The 20,729-nt window shown below is 59.8% G+C and overlaps 2 protein-coding genes across 3 annotated transcripts in view; both read left to right on the top strand.

Annotated features, from left to right (window-relative positions):
* The first annotated feature begins 2,112 nt into the window (after positions 1-2,112).
* DHX33 (DEAH-box helicase 33) lies at positions 2,113-18,700 on the top strand. Of its 2 annotated transcripts, XM_077746625.1 has the most exons (12): positions 2,113-2,230; positions 4,192-4,352; positions 4,974-5,201; positions 5,333-5,503; positions 7,974-8,159; positions 9,173-9,284; positions 10,220-10,379; positions 10,457-10,545; positions 11,352-11,479; positions 11,817-12,020; positions 13,759-13,845; positions 16,415-18,700. In XM_077746625.1, the coding sequence occupies exons 3-12, from the start codon at positions 5,043-5,045 to the stop codon at positions 16,721-16,723; spliced, it is 1,605 nt and encodes a 534-aa protein (XP_077602751.1). In that variant the 5' UTR covers positions 2,113-2,230; positions 4,192-4,352; positions 4,974-5,042; the 3' UTR covers positions 16,724-18,700. The 2 variants fall into 2 exon arrangements, with proteins under 2 accessions (XP_077602751.1, XP_077602749.1); XM_077746623.1 differs by lacking the exons at positions 2,113-2,230; positions 16,415-18,700 and adding an exon at positions 13,896-15,990 and having other exon boundaries at positions 4,271-4,352; positions 13,759-13,803.
* Positions 17,838-20,729, top strand: part of C1QBP (complement C1q binding protein) — a 7,270-nt gene continuing 4,378 nt past the window's right edge. The window contains 3 exon segments of the mRNA XM_077746774.1: positions 17,838-17,895; positions 19,925-20,034; positions 20,217-20,283. Of these exon segments, the coding sequence (XP_077602900.1) occupies positions 17,838-17,895; positions 19,925-20,034; positions 20,217-20,283 (235 nt within the window).

Genomic DNA, 20,729 nt, shown 5'->3' with positions numbered 1-20,729 from the left:
CCGGGGGTGGGGGGACTCTGTGGGTGGTGCCTACAGAGGATCTTCTGCTTCTGCTCTCAGCTGTGAGGCTGCAGAGCAGCCGGGCCACTAGGCTGGAGCCTGTGACTGCGTTACTTCCACACGTGGTTTACTCTGCCTGCACCGGCTTGAAGACTTGAGCCAACATTTACAATGGGCAGATTTCACATGAAAATCTTCATTTTGGGCTTTTCTTGAAAAACACGGGGAGAGCAGACAATGCCGGGTGTGCATGGCAGCTGCTGCCTGAGGGTGACTGGCTACTGGCTGCTTCTCCAGACCGGGCATGTGCTCCACGAAATTACTTCATTCATATCACCTGCCCGGACTCTCTTACTCTCTCTTTTCTTAAACATTTATTTATTTGAGAGAGAGAGAGAGAGGCCAAGCAGGGGAGGGACAGAGAAAGAGAGAGAGACAGAATTCCAAGCAGGCTCCACACCATCAGCACAGAGCCTGATGCAGGGCCCAAACTCATCAACTGTGAGATCATGACCTGAGCTGAGACCAAGAGTCAGACACTTAAGCAATTGAGCCAAGCAGGCACCCTGACTTTTATTTTTAACTTTATTTTGAGAGAGAGAGAGAATCTCAAGCAGGCCCTGAGCTGTCACCACAGAGCCTGGAGCCCAATGTGGGGCCTGAGCCAAAACCAAGATTCTGATGCTCAACCGACTGAGCCACCCGGGCGCCCCCGTGCCCAGATTCTTGTAATCATTAGGAACATGTCTCCATTAGGATTTCCTGGGGAAAAGGACTGATGTCCGTCTGTTACATACTCAGGGTCCATAATTTGAGAGTTAACGTTTAGTTATTGCTATGATGTGAATGTTTGTGTCCCCCCGACGCCCCACACACAAATTCTGATGTTGACCTGCTGTGATGACGCTCGCTGTGACGGTATTAGGAGGTGGGGCCCTTGGGAGGTGATTAAGTCGTAAGGAAGGGGCCCTCATGATGAGATTAACGCCTTACCAACAGCTCTAGAGAGACCCCTAGTTGCTCCCTCGACGTGAGGACCCAGCAAAGGCCCAGGAGGAGGCCCCTCACCGGAAGGCACCTACGAGGGTTCTTTCCAACCCTTCAGAACGGTGAGCAGTAAAAGATCTGACCTTTACAAGTCCCTCAGTCTGTGCTATTTTGGTTACAGCAGCCTGAACAAAGTATTTCCCTTTTATTTGTGGATTGCCATTCTAAGTTCATATTCAGGAGTAGGAAGTGAAATTCTGCCAATTTATTCTAAACAGGCACCTGCTAATTCAGCATGCACGTTTCCACTCACCCTTGATCCCTGCACTGTGAGCAGCTGGAGGAAAACGGTCTCTTACCTGGAGGAAGGATTTTTCACAAGTTTACAGATAGGACAAGTTTCCTGGAGCTGGACTTGAGAGAAGATGCCCGAAGCCCCTCACAGAGGCGGGTGGAAGCTTTAGGATGAATTCCCTGGAAATCCCACTCCCCGCCCTCAGCTGCCTGCCTCTTTCTGGAGGCGGGTTAGCATCCCAGAGTTTTGGGGTTAGGGTGTAAAGGAGGGGCTGGTTGTATCCCCTTCCCCCCCGCCCCCGCCTTGATTGGCGTGTGGGGGATGGGGCCGGGCAGTCCCCAGAGACCTTGAGAGTCGGCAGGGGACGGGCCACTGGGACATAGAGCGTGTGCTGTAACGCCCTCGTCTTCTGTAACGCGAGGTGGCCCCCAGCGTTCAGATGTGGCAACTTCTGGGCGACTTTAGGGAATTTCAGAGGCTCGGCTTCTGCAAGGGGCCACCGTCCGCGTCCAGCACGTAACACGTGGAGAGGGCTAAATCGTGCAAATGTTTGCATGCTGCTCGCGGATTTTACACAAGTAGGCGGAGCGGGGACTGCTGCGGGCGGAGAACGGGAAACGCGTTCACTGCAAGGACACAGTCTCATCCGGCCACTCAATTAGATCGTCGTGATTATTCGGGAGGAGGTCGCACGGAACCTTGCGCGCCGCCCCTCGCTGTTGTAGCCCCGGGCCGTTTTCGCGGTCGTACCACGGGCCCGGCTCTTCCCGCCGTCGCGTGCACGCCGTCCCAGGCCCCCAGTGCATGCTGGGAGGCGCGGGCCTGCCNAGCCCTGGGCCAGCCCCTACCCCGAGGCGGTGGAGCGCCAGCGCCGGAGCCTGCCCATCTTCCCGGCGCGGGGGCAGCTGCTGGCCCAGCTCCGAAACCTGGACAGCGCCGTCCTCATCGGTGAGTGAGTGGTTGCGCCTTGTTTTCCGTCCGCCCGAGGTGCCCCTGGCGGGGGTCTCCGAGCCAGCCCCGGAGCNGAGCTGGGGTGGGCGGCGGCCCCGAGGGGGGCCTTCGGCGCGGAGGTGCGGGGGAGCCCGCCGCGTGGGAGCTGCCTGCAGGGGAGAGTCGGGAAGCACGGAGAGGATGAGTTCCAAAGGGAGGAAGGAGACCCCGGGGAGCGTAGTCTCAAGAACGGGTCCCCAGCGAGAGCCCATAACACAGGGATCAAGCACGCAGGTCCCCTCCAGCGGTCCTCCAGCAGAGCGGTGGCGGGTACGAGCTCATTTGTCACTGGGCTGAGCGGGGGTGAGGGAGGGAAGGCAGTGGGAGTGACAGGCTCCTGTTGGAGGAAGGGAGGGGAGCTGAGGGATCGAGAGGAAGAGGAAGCGCTCATGGAGAGGGAAGCTGAGGGTGGAAAGTGGGCACTAATAGAGCAGAGACTGNGAGCTGGCCTGGGTTGGGGGAGGGTACCCAGCAGGCTGGGGCCGCAGGGAGGATGTGAGAACGGCTGTGGCCGGGAAAGAGCTTGTAGGGGAGGGGACTTGGCCTCTCTCTCGGAAAAGGTGCAGGGGCTCTGCTGAGCTTGGGAGCCCAGGCGTGAGGCAGGCCCCGGGGGAGGACGTGGACCGAGCAGGGATCCATGGTCGTGCTGGGGTCCAGGTGCGTCCACCCCACCGCCAGCTCACAGATGTCTCCGTCTGCACGGATGGGTGATGTTCCCGTAGCAGTGCTCAGCCACTTGGTGTGGGAGCAGGAAAGATGGACAGGGAGACGGCGACCCACGTCTGGGGTTTTGCCTGGTGGGTTCAGCAGGAGCGTAGCAGAAACCCCAAATTCTTAGTCTGTGAGGAGAGTGGAGTTTAGGGGTCTAAGGCGGGGGAAGCGGTGGCCGGGGAGGGAAGGACGCTCAGGTGTACTGCGTTCTTAGTTCTACTTGGGGACAAAGGAACCCACGCGGAAGGAAATAACATGTGCTAACTGCATGCAGGACGCTCAAACCCGGGGAGGGGGCAGATGGGCCCTATCTGCCCTCTGGGAGTTTCTGGTATCGGAGGACAGAGGCTTGTAGACACTTGGCACAGCGTGAGGTGGTCAGTGCTGGAAGGGACGCACAAGGCACCAGGGACGCTGTGCGGAGGAGGCCCCTGGGGGAGTCCCCGGGGGTTTGCGGGTCTGACTCACCCTGTGGAGTTTGCCAGGCAGACGTGGCCACAGCAGGTGTTCCCGAATAGTGAGGGCCACGGCGGGGCTCTGCAGGGAAGGGCAGTGGCTGCCGTGTGGGAGTGTGTGTGGCTTCTTTCTGGGGGTCCTTTTCTATAAATTTTTTGTTTTTTTAATGTTTATTTCTGAGAGAGAGAGAGAAGAGACAGTGCAATCAGGGGAGGGTCAGAGAAAGAGGGAGACACAGAATCTGAAACAGGCTCCAGGCTCCGAGCTGTCAGCACAGAGCCCGACGCAGAGCTTGAACCACGAACCGTGAGATCATGACCTGCGCTGAAGTCGGATGCTAAACCAAAGGAGCCACCCAGGCACCCTTCATTTATTCTTTTTTATGTAACAGTTGTGTTTCATTGTTTACCGATCGTTGAACGTACATGTTTCCAGTTGTTTGCCGTCACGAGCAAAGTGGAATGAAACAGTCTCTGAAGCTGTGCCCTTACCCACATCTGCAGTTATTTCCTCAGAATTAATTTCCGCAAGTGGAATTGTGGGTCTGGGGTGTACACATTTTAAAGGTGTTTCCAACATAATTTGGCCTCCTGAGAAGTGGTTCCAGTTAACACTCGGCCACCAGTTCACGCGAGTGCTGATTCCCTGTGGCTTTATCAGCTCTGTCAACTTCCAGTATTCTGTCTTTTCCTCCTGACTTTGGTGAAATTTGTTTTAATTTGCATGTAAACGAGACTCGTTTCCTTTCTCAGGGGAGACCGGCTCTGGGAAGACGACTCAGCTCCCTCAGTACCTCTACGAGGGGGGGATCGGCCGCCAAGGTGTCATTGCGGTGACCCAGCCTCGCCGGGTGGCTGCCATTTCGCTTGCCTCTCGGGTCTCGGATGAGAAGAGAACTGAACTCGGGAAGCTGGTACCTCACCTCCTTCTTTAATGACAGCCGCCCGCTCCCCCTTGTGCTTCCCGAGCAAGACTCCTGTGCAGGGAGGCCCGCTCTTGCCAGTCACTTAGCCCCGTCTCCGAGTCTCTCACCGGCCTCACATGTCGTGGGGCCGACAGGCTGTCCGTGCCATGAACTCCGCTTTCAGAATCTGTTGGCAAGTCGGGTACATCAGCTGTTTCCCTTGAGCATCCTTCAGGCTCCAGTAGCCTCCATTAAATGTCTTGTCTGTGTGTCTAAGAGGTGGTAAGCGCCTTGTCAGCACGTGTGTGGGTGTTGGGAGGGGAGCCCCGGAACCGAGTGTGAGTCCGCTCTGGTGTGGGCCTGTTCACACACGCACTCGAGAACCTCCGGTCTTCTCCCAGCTGTGTGAAGCGTCACTCGAGATTACTAAGTAGCTGGGGAAGGAGCCTAGTTCCGGTCCTTTGTAATGCGTATCCTAATCGCAGCTGAAGGTACCTGTCCTCTGTCCGTGCCCCGTCCTGGGTCTGTCTGACCTGAGGGAGCAGGGCAGGGTCGGTGCTGGCCTCGCCCCTGCTCGGTGCTGGTCACGTGGGTGCTCACCGAGTGATGGTTGAACCGTCGCCCGCGCAGGTTGGCTACACCGTGCGCTTCGACGATGTCAGTTCCGAGGACACCAGGATCAAGTTTCTGACAGACGGCATGCTTCTGCGGGAAGCGATTTCGGATTCGCTGCTCCGGAAGTACAGCTGTGTCATTTTGGACGAAGCCCACGAACGGACCATCCACACGGACGTGCTCTTCGGGGTCGTGAAGGCGGCGCAGAAGCGGAGGAAGGAGCTGGGGAGGCTGCCTCTCAAAGTAGGTGTGGCGTGCTCGCTGGAGGGGCCGGCTCCGCGTCCAACCACGGGGAGGGCTCGCCGTCACGAGGAGGGCACAGGAAGACTGGCCCGGCGTGGCTTCCCCGTGGTCCTCTCCTGTCCCCGACGCAGGTGATCGTGATGTCCGCCACGATGGACGTGGACCTGTTCTCTCAGTATTTCAGCGGGGCGCCCGTGCTCTACCTGGAGGGTCGGCAGCATCCCATCCAGGTGTTTTACACCCGGCAGCCTCAGCACGACTACCTGCACGCCGCCCTGGTTTCCGTCTTCCAGATCCACCAGGTACGGCGGCCGCGGGCCCCGCGGAGGCCCGGCTCCCCTTGCCCTTCAGCCTGGACGGGAGAAGCTAATGACGCGCGGCCTGTGAGCTGCGCCCTTGAGATGAGGGGGCGTCTCCAGCCCTTTATTCTTTTTTATGGAATCTCTTATTTTCTCTAAGAAAAATAATTCAGCTCTGCCTGGCATTACTCCTCAGCCGAGCCAGGACACTCGCTCACGTTAGGGCAGACGGTTGCATCGAAAGTCCCAGCAAGAAGCTGGCGTGGGGCTGCAGCCAACCACGGGCCGTGTGGACGGGTGGCGGAAGGAAGTCTGTGAGCCGCTGCATCTTCTGCTGTTGGCCACATCGTTGTTAAAAAAAAGTTGGTATGGACCCCAAAATGGGTTGTTATTTAGAGTTTTTGGTTTTTTTTTTTTTTTAGAAAAACTGATTTAGAGAAACATTTCAAAATTTCTTTTCATTTTATTAAATATTTACTCAGAAGTTTGAGTGATTCAATCCCCCTTTTTTTAATGTTTATATTTTTTTGAGAGACCGAGTGTGAGCAGGAGAGGGGCAGAGAGAGAGGGAGACACAGAATCCCAAGCAGGCTCCAGGCTCTGAGCTGTCAGCACGGAGCCCGACGTGGGGCGTGAACCCACAAACCGTAAGATCATGACCTGAGCTGAAGTCGTCCGCCCAACCGACTGAGCCCCCGGACGCCCCCAATGCCCTCATTTTTGCTTACTTTATAAAACTCTTTCTGAAAAACTCCATGGCAAATTTTTAAAAAATAATTTTCATTTAAATTTAAGCAGTGAGTAGGTAGTTTAAAGTTTAAAAAAGCAGAAGCTATTCGTAAAAGGATCATAAAATTGGCAGCTCATTCTCTGCCGTGTCCCGGATCCCGTTCTGTGGGGTGACGTTGGGTCCCCTGGCTGCTTCCTCCGGATTCACGGCAGTGTTTCCAGTGTCACCTGCTCACACTGCTGCCGTTAGCTTCCTGCCGCGGCAGGTGAGGATCCAGACATACCCTCTTCCAGCCGCTCAACACACTTGTGTCTCAGGACCCCACGTGGCCAGCACGGCCCGTCCCCGCGCCTCGTTCCTTGTACAAGTTCGCTGTGTGCCTGTGGCCCCTTCCCTGCCACGTGGCCAGCGTCTCCCGTTTGCCCGCTGTCAGCCGTGTCTGCGTGCTGGAGTGGACCCGCCTTGCCCGGCGCGCCGCGTGCTGCCTCGTGCTCGGGTGGCTGTCCTGGGCCTCTGGGCAGCCATCTGGACTCTTCCCGCGGCCACGCTTCCAGGCGGAATCGCGTTCCAGCCTGCCGTGTCTTCCTGGCCTCCTGCCCCGTAGGGTGAGGTGGGCACGGGGGTGGGCCTCGCCGTCCTCGGTTTCCCCTCCCCCGACCCCCCTCTGCCTCACTGCCGGGCCCTGAGCCTTTCTGTCTTCTCTGGGGATGGGCCCACTGGTAGTTGCCTTACACCCTCAGACCCCCCCACCCCCACCCCTGGCTGGAACGCCCTCTGCCCTGCTTGCCACTCACGCCCCCGTCTCCTGCGTCTTTCAGAATGGGTTGAACCTCTGATCCCTTTTCTCTTCTGCTGCCTTTGTTGCTCTGGGCTTACGCCCCACCGTCCTTTACATCAAGGAAGGTGTTCACCTACCGAAAGCGAACCCGGGGTGAGGACGGGTCCTGGGTGGTGGCTGCAGGTGTGTGCAGGCCACATGGGGGCTTTGATGAGGCCCAAGGTGAGGTGCTGACTGTCCGAGGTTTGTCGCGTTGTGTGCACTCGTGAGCCTTTGTCCCGTTAATACCAGGCTGTAAAAGGCGCGTGTGTACACGCACATAAACGTACATGTGCGTTTACACGTAGACACACGCGTGTATTTATTACGGTTAAACATGGTTTTTGGGTGTCTTGTCACTCAAGCGTCTTGCTAATTAAGGGCTGGACCTGAGCACTTCTAGGAAGGGTCACGTGCAGGAATGTGTCATTCACGCCTAGATGGTCCTGGCCTCGCAGAGGTGAACAGCCCGTCAGGTTCAGGGTCTCGGGCACTCACCCGCGAGCAGCATTTTTTGGCCATGTGGCCATACTTTTGGCACCATCGTTTAATGAGAGCTCCCCTTCCGGCGCGACTGCTTTCGGCTGTTGCCACGGCCTCGGTTTCCCCAAGCCGGCTTCTGTCTGGTCAGCTTCGTGTCTCCAGATGACGAGGGAAGGAAGGGAGCGCTCCGCGGGTTTCTCTGCCGGGTCGTGCCCTTCAGGGCATCGTGCTGCCCTTCAGTCGTGCCTGCGCCGCCTCTGACACTCCCCCGGGTCCCAGCCTCCTGCGTCACTGCCGAGGCCGCTCCCGGGGGGGACCCCACGCTAGGCTCGTTTACACCTTGTCCATGTTAGCAAAACAGCCCGGGGAAGCTCCTCGCGACCCCTGCTCTGTTCCACGGGGGCCACGCCCCGGCTCCTGGTGACCCTGCCTCCCTCCCGCAGGAGGCCCCACCCGCCCAAGACATCCTGGTGTTCCTCACCGGCCAGGAGGAGATCGAGGCCATGAGCAAGACCTGCCGGGACATCGCCAGGCACGTCCCGGACGGCTGCCCCTCCATGCTCGTGCTGCCCCTGTACGCCTCCCTGCCCTACGCCCAGCAGCTCCGCGTCTTCCAGGGGCCCCCGAAGGTGAGTGCGCCTCTGTCCCGGGCCGGGCGGGGCTCCGCGCTGGGGTGTGGGCAGGGACAGAGGGTGGACGAGTGGCTCCCCCAAGTCCGATGCAGACCGGTGGGCACTGTATGTGCACCCCAGGTACACCCTGCGTACACTTGTGCACGCCCCACATGCACCGTGTGCACCCCACACCCACCCGCACCCACCCCATGTACTCAAGTGCACACCCCGTGTGCACCCCACACACACCCCACACACACTCCACGTACTCAATGTGCACACCCCGTGTGCACCCCACACACACCCCACGTACTCCATGTGTGCACCCCGCGCACACCCCACACCTACCCTACGTACTCAATGTGCACACCCCGTGTGTACCCCACACACACCCCACATACTCAGTGTGCACACCCCGCGTGCACCCTGTGCACACCCCGCACCCACCCCACGTACTCCATGTGTGCACCCTGTGCACACCCCGCACCCACCCTACGTACTCAATGTGCACACCCTGTGTGCATCCCACACACACCCCATGTACTCAATGTGCACACCCTGTGTGCATCCCACACACACCCCACACCCACCCCACGTACCCAATGTGCACACCCTGTGTGCACACCCCACACCCACCCCACGTACTCACTGTACACCCCCCGCGTGCACCCCCACACCCCTGGCACACACTGCCTCACCTGCTGGAGAACTGGAAAGGTAGGTGGTGATCCCATCCTGTAAACTCGGCGGCCCCAAGAGGCGAAGTGACGGTGCTCCGGGAGCGCATGGGAAGTCCCCGCAGGGGCCAGGGGTCCAGCCCACACCGCTTGGTCCACTGTATCTGTCCCCTCAGAATAAGCTTTTAACACGGGAACCGCCCACCGCCGTCTGTACTGGTTACTTGTTAATAACAACACTGTTGGCTCTTGGGCTTGAATGGACTGTGGAGGTTGGTGGCGAGGACTGTGTTCTAAAACTTGTGAATCCGTGTGCGTCACACGGCTCTTCTGGTTTTTTCTTCCTTTCAGGGCTGTCGCAAAGTGATCATTTCCACCAACATCGCCGAAACCTCCATAACCATCCCGGGAATAAAATACGTAGTCGACACAGGCATGGTTAAAGCGAAGAAGTATAACCCTGGTGAGAAGCCAGCCCGCGAGTGCCCCTTCCCGGTGCACCGAGCCCCCCAACTTCCCCCAGTGAGCGCTTCCTGCCGAGACCTGCCGCGATCGGCCAGGCTGGGGGATGCACAGCACCAGTAAGCCAGGCTGAGAGAAGGCAGGGCAGCACGGGGGTCCAGGCTCCGCCAGCCTGAGAGCAGGGGCCACCGACGCCTCAGCGGGACCTTCGTCGGGAGTGATGTCTGGGCTCCAGGCTCCCAGGAAGGAAGCCCCCTGGGCCGGGTTGAGACACTAGCTGTTCCCTGAGCGTGTGCGGTGCAAGCCGGCTTCAAGTCCATGTGCAGTCTGCTCTCGACCTTGCTCTTGATCCCGCTTCAGTCCACAGAAGATTAGAGGCAACGGGAGTGATTGCTCCCAAAGCCTGGTTGAAATGCACCGCCAAGCGTCCGAGGGCGCAGACTTTCACCCACGTGTTCTCGGGTAGCGTGTGGAAGGACTTGTGGCCTGGTGCGTGGCACAGAGCACACCTTAATCGGGACATGCGTCACATCCGCTCCTGGGAGTGATACCACACGTTGTCTCCCTCTAAGAGCAGAGCTGGGGTGGGGGGTGCACCGCACGGAGGATCGGGGACACCTGGTCCCCAGGCATTGATCAGGAGGGGAGGGTGACCGGCCACCCTTATTTCCCGGGACCCAGGAAAGGCTCCGTCCTGGGCACACCGGTGTGGCCGTACCCCTGTGGCCTCAGCCGGGACCTGGGGCTGCGGGCCGTCTGCCATCCCAGTGACAGGCCTCGTGCGCTCACCGCGGAGTAGTGTGTGGTCGTGCTCTCCAGCGCGGCCTGGGGTTTCCTGGACCCCCGCATGGCAGGGAGGGGCCCGGCATCAGGGGAGTGCTGCCGACACAGCTGGTCAGAGCGCCGAGTGCGCAGCTGACGCAGGCTCTCCCGCAGACAGCGGCCTGGAGGTGCTGGCCGTGCAGCGCGTCTCAAAGACCCAGGCCTGGCAGCGCACGGGCCGGGCCGGCAGGGAGGACAGCGGCATCTGTTACCGGCTCTACACGGAGGCCGAGTTCGAGAAGTTTGACAAGATGACGGTGCCGGAGATCCAGAGGTAGGCCGCCGCGCTCCCGCGTCTCCGGCTGGCGGTGGCGGCCCGAGCCGGGTGCGACCGCGTCTCCATCCTCACAGGTGTAACCTGGCCAGCGTGATGCTGCAGCTCCTGGCAATGAAAGTCCCCAACGTGCTCACCTTTGACTTCATGTCCAAGCCCTCCCCAGGTACGTGTCCCCAGCACGGCCAAACAGCAGACGCGTGGACTTGCCCAGAAATGTCTGGGGGTCTCTGTTTCCTTTTGTTTGTGCTCAAGGGCACCAGCTGGCGGAGGGGCGCCGGAGGGCACACGTTCTCCAGGAGCTGTCCTGGGGGGGCCGTGGGGGGCGGAGGTCTGGAGGCTGCAGCGGCTGCCGAGGCTGTCCTGCCAGCGGAAGGCCCGGGAAGACCCAGGTTGTTGGCTCTGGACTAGACTCTGATGGGTTCCTGGCCTCCGGGCGGTCTCTCGGGGGGAGGGGAGGTTTGGGGCTCTTAGGGACGGTGGCCTTGGCTCCCGACTCCTCTTCAAGAGCCATTTTCCTTGTCTTTTCTCCCCTTCTTGCTGGGTTTTTTTTTTTTTTCAACGTTTATTTTTGAGAGAGAGACAGAGCCATGAGCAGGGCAAGGGCAGAGAGAGAGGGGGAGACACAGAATCCGAAGCAGCTCCAGGCTCTGAGCTGTCAGGGGCTCGAGCTTACGATCATGACTGGAGCCAAAGGCGGACGCTCAGCCGACGGCCCCCACGTGCTCCTGGGTGTCTCCACTTCTGGAGAGACGGGCCTCTGTCCCACGTACGAGGGTATCTCTGGGCGGGATTCGTGCGAGTGACGTAGCTGGGTTTAAAGGTGAGATACATCTTGCCAAGTACGGGCCATCGGTTTAGAAGGGAATGGACCTGAAGACAGTGATGTCGCTGGCGGCCTAGCCCTGGTGACGGTGGCGGCGGCCATCCGTCACAGCCTGCAGCATCTTCCTCCCACGTGTGTTCCCGCAGAGCACGTCCAGGCGGCCGTGGGACAGCTGGAGCTGCTGGGCGCCCTGGAGCGGAGGGACGGCCAGCTCACCCTGACCCCGCTTGGAAGGAAGATGGCAGCTTTCCCCTTAGAGCCCCGGTTTGCCAAAGTAAGTCGTCCCCCGGCCTTGGGCCCCCTCCGCTAGGCCGCCCTCTGGCCGTCACACAGCACAGGGCTAACCCCGGGGCCCCCGCCTCAACCTGCACGCCGACTTGGTGTGCCGCACAGACTTCCCTTCTGTGTGCCATTCACAGCCACGTAAGCACGGGCCCCCTGAATCCGCGGGAGTCCACGGGAGGGCAGCCACAGGCCCCACAAAGATGTGCAGTGACCCGAACATACCTACGTGTGGTTTGGGCTCAGAAGGGAAGTGCGCGAGCGTGTGTGCAGACGCCGCTCGGAGGCGGGGAATCCGCGCCCACACCGTCTCTGGTTTCGGCGTGCAGGCCATCCTCCTGTCCCCCAAGTTCCACTGCACGGAGGAGATGCTGACCATCGTGTCCCTGCTGTCCGTGGACAGCGTTCTGTACAACCCGCCCGCCCGGCGGGATGAGGTGCAGGCCGTCCGCAGGAAGTTCGTGTCCAGTGAGGGCGACCACGTCACGCTGCTCAACGTGTACCGGGCCTTCAGAAACGCCAGCGCAAACAAGGTCAGTCTGCGTCCTGCCTTCCCCCGAAGCGCCTCCATCCGGCCTTGAGACGCGAGCCCGCCGCCTTCCTGTCTGGTGGGATCTCCCAGGAGCCACAGGGACGGTGCCGGTGCCGATGCGCCTGCACGCGGGTCACCAGCGCCGACGCGCAGGTGCGGCCTCCGCTCGTGTTAACTTGTGCTCCGACGGTTTGGTGGCCTCTTGGCTACAAATGTGCTCCCCTCCGGCCCGTGGCCTTCTTCATAGTGGTTTCTGCTCATACGATGTTTTCGGTTCCTCCGACAGGATAGAAAAAACTTCTGGGTCCCCAGGCCCCAAAAATAGCCTGTCTGGGGCTTTTCTGTTAGGTCACGTGTCGCTAATGGACGCCGAGTCCCTGGGCGGTTCCAGGGCGGGGAGCTGGGTGGTGCGGACACGGGTGCCTGTGCAGCGCTGCGGCTTCGCAGAGCAAACGCGCGTGCTGTTTTGTTTTTCTGCCTTTTCCATAAGAAGCGCAAATCCTGTCGTGTTCCCTTCGTTGGCGGAACCGAGTGCTAACGTGAGCCTTGGCCGCAAGCGAGGCGGCGTGACACGCGCTTTCACAGATGCTCGGGCACCGTCTTCGTTATCGGGGAGACGTGTGCACGCGCACTCCGACCTGTCTGCGTCCCGACGCCCGTGCGTGCACCCCGACTCCGCCACGTCGGGACGCAGTCGGGTCTGAAAGAGCAGCCACCACTCAGGCCACAGAGTGTAAACATGTTGCTCTATTTGCGTCAGTTTATGTGTAAAGACAGGAAATGTACCGTCCTTCCTTCTTGTAACCCCTGCGACGGCCTCGGCCCGTGTTCCGGGCACAACCGTGATGACCGTGCGCTTTCGCTTCGGAGCGCCCGTTCCGCCCGCGAGCCCCGCGGCTCCCCGGGCCTGGGCCTCCCTGCTCGCCGCCCGCGGCCGTGGACAGGAGCCCCCGCCTCCCTCCTGACTGAGCCGATGGCGACGAAATCGCGTCTGAGTTACTTGCCCTGATTCCTCAGGGGACAGTGACCTTGCAGAAGATGATTGGACATTTGAACCTGGTCTTCCGCGGGTCGTCTGTTCACACCCTCTGCCTGTTTTTCTGCCAAGCTGTTGGTCATTGTCTCATCGATACNGCCTCCCTCCTGACTGAGCCGATGGCGACGAAATCGCGTCTGAGTTACTTGCCCTGATTCCTCAGGGGACAGTGACCTTGCAGAAGATGATTGGACATTTGAACCTGGTCTTCCGCGGGTCGTCTGTTCACACCCTCTGCCTGTTTTTCTGCCAAGCTGTTGGTCATTGTCTCCGATGAGATATGTAGGAGTTTTATCCATTCTGGAGATGACTAATCCTTTACTGGTTGTAGTGATTCAAATATCCCGGTCTGGCTTTTTTCGTGGTGACTTGACATAAGGAAAAATTTTTTAAAGTTTTGTTTATTTAAGTCGTCTTTACACCCAGCGTGGGGCTCAAATGGGGCTCAAGTTCATGACCCCAAGATGGAGAGTCCCACTCTTCACCCACTGAGGCAGCCAGGCGCCCCCACTGAGGACGTTTTTAGTTTAGCTCTGAAGTACTTTCCCTTAAGGTTTCCCCTAAGGTTCATGCTTTTTGACACAAAATTATTTCCTACGCGGAGTTGTGTTGACTGAGACCCTCCCTGGGAATCATGTTCCCCAGGCCCTGTGGTGTTTCCCTCGGGAGAAGGGATTCTGACGTGTCTCTCTCCCCGGCTCAGGACTGGTGCAAGGAGAATTTTGTCAACGCCAAGAACATGATGCTGGTAGGCGAAGTCCGAGCACAGCTGAGGGACATCTGCCTGAAGGTACCGTTCCTCCTGCGTCCCCGGGGCGCTAACCTGGCCCTTGTTTCTAGGTGACAAGTTTTAAGTCGCTTATTGCCCGTGGTTACGAGACAGACCCTCCCTGCAGGGAACTCAAACATAAGGAAGAAAGTAAATATTACCCACAATTCCACGTCTCACCGTTTTCGTCCGTTTCCAGCAGCCTTGTGGTTTGTTGTTTTGTTTTGTTTCTATGTTTATTAGTTTTGAAGGGGACGGGCAGGGAGAGAGAGCCCCAGGCAGGCCCTGCGCTGTCTGCGGGGCTCGAACCCACGAACCGTGAGGTCACAATCTGAGCCAAAACCAAGAGTCTGACGCTTAACAGGCTGAGTCACCACCCAGGTGGCCCTCGGCTCTTATAAACTTGAAAATTAGTTTTCAATATTGAGCTGTATTTTTTTAGTGGCACCGTCTTTGTTACTTTGTTCAGATTCTTAGCTGAACTTTAGTTGCTGTGTCCAGGTCAGGGGATCGTTACAAGTTAATACAGCGCAGAAAACGGGCTTGTAAAGCGGAACCGACTTCTCCCGCATCCGCCCGTCCAAGGACAGACCACTGTGTGGTGCAGATCCTTCCAGTCTGCTCTGCACACGTGTGTTCTTGTGTATTCGTCTCTCACTATGTGTGCACGCATACATACACACACGTACGGGTTTGTCGTTTTTTTAAAGAAATAGGATACAGATTTTGTTTTGCAACTTCTCCCGCAGGGTGTACTTGCCCCTCGTGTGTCTGGGCGTCTTTTGCGGACGTCTGTCTCGTTGCCCTTTCTGGTGACCTCGCAGTCGCCCGCAGCCACCCTGCATCGTAGCGACCCTCCCCGAGGTCATGCTGGTGACCGCCGCCCAGACACACGCGTACCCGTGCTCCTGCACACGAATGAGCTTCTAGGCTGTGATGCGCCTGCCAGACCGCCCCCCACGGGCTTTTTTAAGCGTAGTTGGCACCCGCCTGCTGTTTGTCTCAGGCACGCGGTGCTGGTGATGTGTCCCCTCAGCGCCCGTGAGGTTCGCCCAGCCTGTCACGCGCACACTTGGCGGCTGGAGGACACTCCGCGCTTTCCCGCAGAGGCGGGCGGTTTACGTGGGCCGCCCCCGCGGTTGAGCGATCACGACCAGCTCCGCGATGAAAGTCGCTGCCTCTTCCGAGACGGGCCGTCCGTGTGTTCCCACGAGGCCGCCGTCCCCTGTCCCCAGGCCTGCGTCTGGTGCCGGCACCCATCGTTAGCACCTGGGTGATTTGCTGTCGTGGCTGCTGCGTTCCGTGGGGCACGTGGTTTCCAAGCCCTCCTGTACCCGAGTGGTCGTTCCGCGGCCGGTGCCATCGCTCCGTGTCTCACCAGCAGCGGAAGTGATGCCCGCTCTTCGCCCTGACCTCAGGGAGCTTTAGCGGCCGGGGCTGGCTCTGCAGCGGGCATTGGTCGGGGGCCTGGGGTTTTGCGGGTGTGCCTCAGACCCCTTCTCTCAGGGAACAGTCCAGAAGGCAGATCTGGAATAAGGCACAGAGATCGCTCGTGCAGGGGCCAGAAGTAATGCAGTGACTACTGATCACGAAGCGCTTGTTACGCCACCCCTCTGAGCACCGTTCACGCATTTCCTCGTTTGAAGTCCTCCTCTCGCTCTGATAAGGTTCTGGGTTCTTCCTGGTTTACAGATGATAAACTGGAGCCTAAGGAAGTTAGGTCATTTGCCTGAATCCCAGCCTGTGGGCGCCAGAGCTGGCCACCCGGAGGAGAGACCGCAGTTAGCTGCAGGACCTGGGGGCTCCTGGGAGGCGGTGACAGCTGACCCTGTCCCTGTCCCAACAGAGGAGAGAAAGAGGGTCTCCATCGGGCGGGGCTCAGCACCCCTGGAGCCATCGCACAGGGAGCAGTGGGCGTGGAGCGGGAGGGCTCCGGGGGAGCCTGTGGAATAGTCGAGCCAGAGGGACGGGAAGGAAGCAGGAACCAGAAGACGTGGACAGGGGCTGGGAGCGTTCCGGGCGCTCGTCCCCAGCTGGCCCCTGTGTGCACGCCCGTTCCCCCGCCTCCCGTCTTCTGCCTCAGCCCACGGGGGCAGCAGAGAGCGGGCGGGCGGGCGGATGCCCCCCATGCCTGGGAGACCGGAGCCGGCCCGGCGGGGTGGGGGCAGGGGTCCACCAGCGGTCGGGGCAGCTGCGGCCTGGGGTGTCAGGCGACGTGACCTCCCGGGGGCCCGCACTTCCCCTCCGGGGCTGGGGGAGGGGCTTCCGGAACGGGCACTGGGAGGCCGACCACCGGACGTGGGGCCGGAGCTCCACTCCAGGGAAGGGAGGTGAATCTGGCCGCTGTGTGAGGAGGAGCTGACGTGCGGGGGGTGAGAGGGCCAGGCCCCCCCATCACAGCGGACGGGGTCCCCCAGCCCGTCTGAGCCCTGGCGGCCCGTGTGCTTCCAGCGGCCGCCCTCCTCCGCGCCCCCGGCGGCCCAGGCAGCAGAGCTCGGGGCCTTGACGCTCGCGCTCCCCGGGCTGGGCTGCGACTCGCATCTGAGCCTGACCGTGGGCCTGTCTTTCCTCTCTCCTCCTCCTGAGACAGATGTCGATGCCAATGGCGTCCTCCCGCGGGGACACGGAGAGCTGCCGCCGCTGCCTGGCCCACAGTCTGTTCATGAGCAGCGCCGAGCTGCAGCCTGACGGCACCTTCGCCACCACGGACACGCACCAGCCGGTGGCCGTCCACCCCTCGTCCGTCCTTCTGCACTGCCGGCCGGCCTGCGTCGTGTACACGGAGCTGCTCTGCACCAGCAAGTGCTACATGCGGGGCCTGAGCGTGGTGGACGCGGAGTGGCTGTACGAGGCCGCCCCCGACTACTTCCGGAGGAAGCTCCGGGCTGCCCGGGACTGAGCCCACGGTGCTGGGGCGTCGCGGCCTGACTGCCAGGAGCTCGAACCGTGTGTGTTCCGACCCCCGAGGCCGAGCCGCGCACACGGGCACCGACCTTCACGTGGTGGGGACCTCAGCGTCGTGCGTTCGGTCCCTGCTCGGTGGCTCTGGGTGACCGTGAGCCTCACTCCGCCGCCGCCGCCGCCGGGTGGGAGCTGGGTGGTAGGAGCAGAGCTGACGGGGTCGGGTCGGGTCTGGGGCAGGGAGGGAGCGAGCCCGGGTCCCCCCCAGCCCGCCACACGGCTGTCTCCGTGGTGGGACTTGGGGCCAGAGTCCCCTGAGTCCTGGTGAGTGAGGGGACTTTCTGGAAGGGACCGTACACAGCAGCTCACCGAGCTCAGATTTCCTGTCGTCTGTCTGCAACTTCTATAGAAGCTTGAGGAGGGAGTCCCCCTGCTCTCCCTCCTGAACCTCGTCCCAGGGCCCCAGGGTCCCCGGGTGTAGGTGTCACTCTTGCCTCCGTGCAGGGGACAGCCAGGCGCTCGCGGGTCCGCAGGGCCCCTGTGGCACAGACCCTGTCCGCACTTTCGGGAGACGGACTTTCCGGGTGAAGGCTGATTTGTAGCTTCTGAATCATGTCGGGTGTAGGTGCGGGAAACTGGCCTCGTGGTAGGTGGCTCCATCGCGGCCCGAAGCCCCTTTTCTCTGGAGCTGGACACGTGTGACCCCACGGGCGCCAGGGCTGGGTGCCCCCTCTCTGGCGCGGCCCCTGGCCGATCGCTGTGGCGGCGGCCGGGTGTAGGGGCCGGCTCGTCCCGCCCACCCCACGTGGACTCTGCACTTGCATCACATGTCGTCTGGGCCCCTTCTCCTTCCTGGGGACGTGGGGATAGCCCGGCCTCACCGCTTCCGGCCTGTGCAGACGCCCCTCCGGCCTCAGTTTCCACGGTTGTTACAGGGACTCGCGGGGTCTCCACAGTCCCTCCCCCGCCCTGTGTCCTGAGAAGGGAAAAGTCACCTAAGGCGGCTCTTAGCCACTTAATTAGGAAAAGCAAGTCATCCTGCCCCAGACAGCGTCTTGCCCTAAAAGAAGCTGATTTCGCCCTTTTTCTGTGTTTCATTGGCCTCCACTGAGATGGCCCTTCTTCCGGCCGAGCACCGGCCGAGCCCAGGCAGCCGCGTGTTGGGTCAGGGTGCGGCCCGTCTGGGCACCTGGACCGACTTCCGTTAGAAACTGACGTGCAGGCCAGATGGGATCCGACGGGTCCGAGACGCCCTGTTTTACTGAATTCCTTCCTCAGACCACCTCGTTCTTTACGGTTACTGACTTTCTGACGGGTTTTTCAGAAAATTTTTTAAGTATATTTTTCTCACTTCTTAATAGAGGTCTGGGACGCTCAGCCTGACTTGGTAAAAGAAAAAAATTGTATTTTTAATAAAACATGAAACACGTTGGTAAAAGAGTTGGGAGTGGGTCATTATGTTCCTCAGAATTTGTTCCGCAGATTCTGTCTGGAGTGATCCCTGGGGTGAGGGAAGCTTCCCCTGCAGTCGCTCTGCCCTGCGTAGGTACAGAACACTTGCCAGAAATGTGTGTTGTGTTCTGAGCAGGAGGAAGGGGTCAGTAGCCTCCAGAAAGCTTTGTTTCTGTACAGAAATACCCTTACCACTGGAACATTCTGGTAGAGTTTTAATACAGTCGGTGTTTTTTACCGGGCTTTTAAAAAAGTTAATTTTTAATCTAGCTGCTCAGGGACTGAATCAGATTGGAGAACCCATTCTGACTACATGACTGCAGAGAAATAAACGTCTATTCGCAGGGCATCTAGCACTTTCTTAAGAAAGTGAAATGTTTCATACGACGTTGCGGATACAGTCGTGAGTTCCCGCTGTTCACCTGGTGAAACCTCTGGGTGAGACCCCTCTCCTCCACCCGTGAGATCTCTGTCTGGACGGCCACCAGCTCCCAGGGCAGCTTCACGGAAACACGCCCTGCAGCTGANCTACATGACTGCAGAGAAATAAACGTCTATTCGCAGGGCATCTAGCACTTTCTTAAGAAAGTGAAATGTTTCATACGACGTTGCGTATACAGTCGTGAGTTCCCGCTGTTCACCTGGTGAAACCTCTGGGTGAGACCCCTCTCCTCCACCCGTGAGATCTCTGTCTGGACGGGACACCAGCTCCCAGGGCAGCTTCACGGAAACACGCCCTGCAGCTGCTCGCACGCCTCCCGGGTCCGGGGCGGGAAGCGTGCGGGGACCCAGANTCTGTTCCCTCCCTCCCTCCAGCCAGTGGGGTCCCTTCCGCGTGCGAGGAGACGCTGTGCCCGTGGCAGGCAAGGCTTGGTCGAGGGTTTGGTTAGGATGGTCTAACTTGCAGGAGAAAACCCAGCTTTGCTCACGCTTCTGTTGGGTCTTCAGAGTCTGTTCTCAGACGCTGGACAGACACCGTCCTTGTGTGTGACGTTTGCGCCCGTCTCGCGGACCCATTAAAGAGAACTCTCGAACGTGACGTGTGCGGCTGGTTCTTGGTCCTTTCCCTGCGGCCCAGAGTACACGTGAGCGTTAGCGTCAGGGCGCCTGGGTGGCTCCGCTCGTTCAGCGTCCGACTCTGGATTTCGGCTCAGGTTGTGATCTCACGATTCCGGAGTCCAAACTGGAGCCTGCTTGGGATCCTTTATCTCCCTCTCTGTCTCCCCTCCCTGTCTCTTCTCTCCCTCTTTCTGTCTCTCTGTCTCTCTCTAAAAAATATGTAAACATTAAAAAAAAAACCTCAGGTGGGGGCGCCTGGGTGGCTCAGTCGGTTAAACATCCGACTAAGGCTCAGGTCATGACCTCACGGTTCGTGGGTTCGAGCCCCATGTTGGGCTCTGTGCTGACAGCTCGGAGCCTGGAGCCTGTTTCAGAGTCTGTGTCTCTCTCTCTGACCCTCCCCTGTTTGTACTCTGTCTCTCTCTCAAAAATAAATAAAAATTTAAAAATTAGAAAAACTCAGGTGAGGGAAGGGGTGTCGTCTGAACACACACAGGTGGGGATTTTTTAGCCCTGATGCATGTAAAGGTCACACATCTTAATGTGTTGCAAGTGTAACTAGCACGTTGAATGTCCACCCAAGGGTGATGTTTCGGATTCGGACGAGGGAGAGGTCACACTGGGTCCACCTCCCGCAGCCTGGTTTGCGAGGCCCTTGCAGCGGCTCCCTCGCTCTGACGTGCTGTAGGCGGCGTCCGCTGTTGCCCCTCCTCCTGCAGGAAGTGCCTGGTGGAGGCAGTGGGGGACGCTGGGGTCACGGTCAGGGTCCAGGGGACCCGAGCCCAGATCCTGCCCTCGGTACCTCCCGCGTGAAGCAGGAGCTCGGGGAGCGGTGGCTTTGGAAGGGGACTAACACCAGGTGCTCGTTGGCGAGTTACAGGCGAAGACCATACAGTGGCCGCTGTCACGCCCGGGAAACTACCTGCGGCCAACACGGAGACGGAGGGGAAGCACCTCCAAAGCCGCGACTCCCCGCGCAGACAGGAGCCGGTTCTTTCCACTCGGGGTTCAGGGGGAATGTTCAGCAGGGGGGGCCTTGTCCTTCAGGTGGGGGCACGAGGTGGTGTGTGGGCACGGGGTGTGGGCACGGGGTGGTGTGGGCACGGGNGTGTCTGAGCACGAGGTGTGGGCACGGGGTTGAAAAGCCCGAGCTCCTCCCCGGCGGGCACTCTGCGGTTACACTGCAGCAGAGGACACTTTCCCGTGGGGGACAAGGGGGCACCCGGGGCCGGGGGCGGGGCCTGCTCACTTCCGAGCCAGCGGAGGGCTGGCCGCCCATCATCTCTGACGAGCCAGGCTGCACACGTAGCTGATCCACGGAGGGTCTGCAGGTCTTCGCGGTTCTGACGCCGCCTAGGAAGCCCCGCTAGCAGGGGCTTGGGCACGTGGGTCCCGGATCACGAGCGTGGTCGGGGCTGAAGTGCCCTCTCAGGTCTTGAGAGCCCCCGTTTTCTGAGCCCCCCGCTCCCGCTCCCGCACAGGGCTGGGCGCCC

The sequence above is a fragment of the Crocuta crocuta genome, unplaced genomic scaffold, assembly GCF_008692635.1.
Source record: "Crocuta crocuta isolate KB4526 unplaced genomic scaffold, BGI_CrCroc_1.0 scaffold139, whole genome shotgun sequence".
Classification (NCBI taxonomy): Eukaryota; Metazoa; Chordata; class Mammalia; order Carnivora; family Hyaenidae; genus Crocuta; species Crocuta crocuta.
The sequence above is the reverse complement of the archived record's forward strand: the minus strand, read 5'-3'. Positions and strand labels throughout refer to the sequence as shown.

Coding starts and splice junctions, on each gene's coding strand:
- DHX33 (XM_077746625.1), top strand. CDS start 5,043: ATGCTTCTGCGGGAAGCGATTTCGGATTCGCTGCTCCGGAAGTACAGC. Junction 11,480..11,816: donor TAGAGCCCCGGTTTGCCAAA/GTAAGTCGTCCC, acceptor TTCGGCGTGCAG/GCCATCCTCCTGTCCCCCAA. Junction 13,846..16,414: donor TGAGGGACATCTGCCTGAAG/GTACCGTTCCTC, acceptor CTCCTGAGACAG/ATGTCGATGCCAATGGCGTC.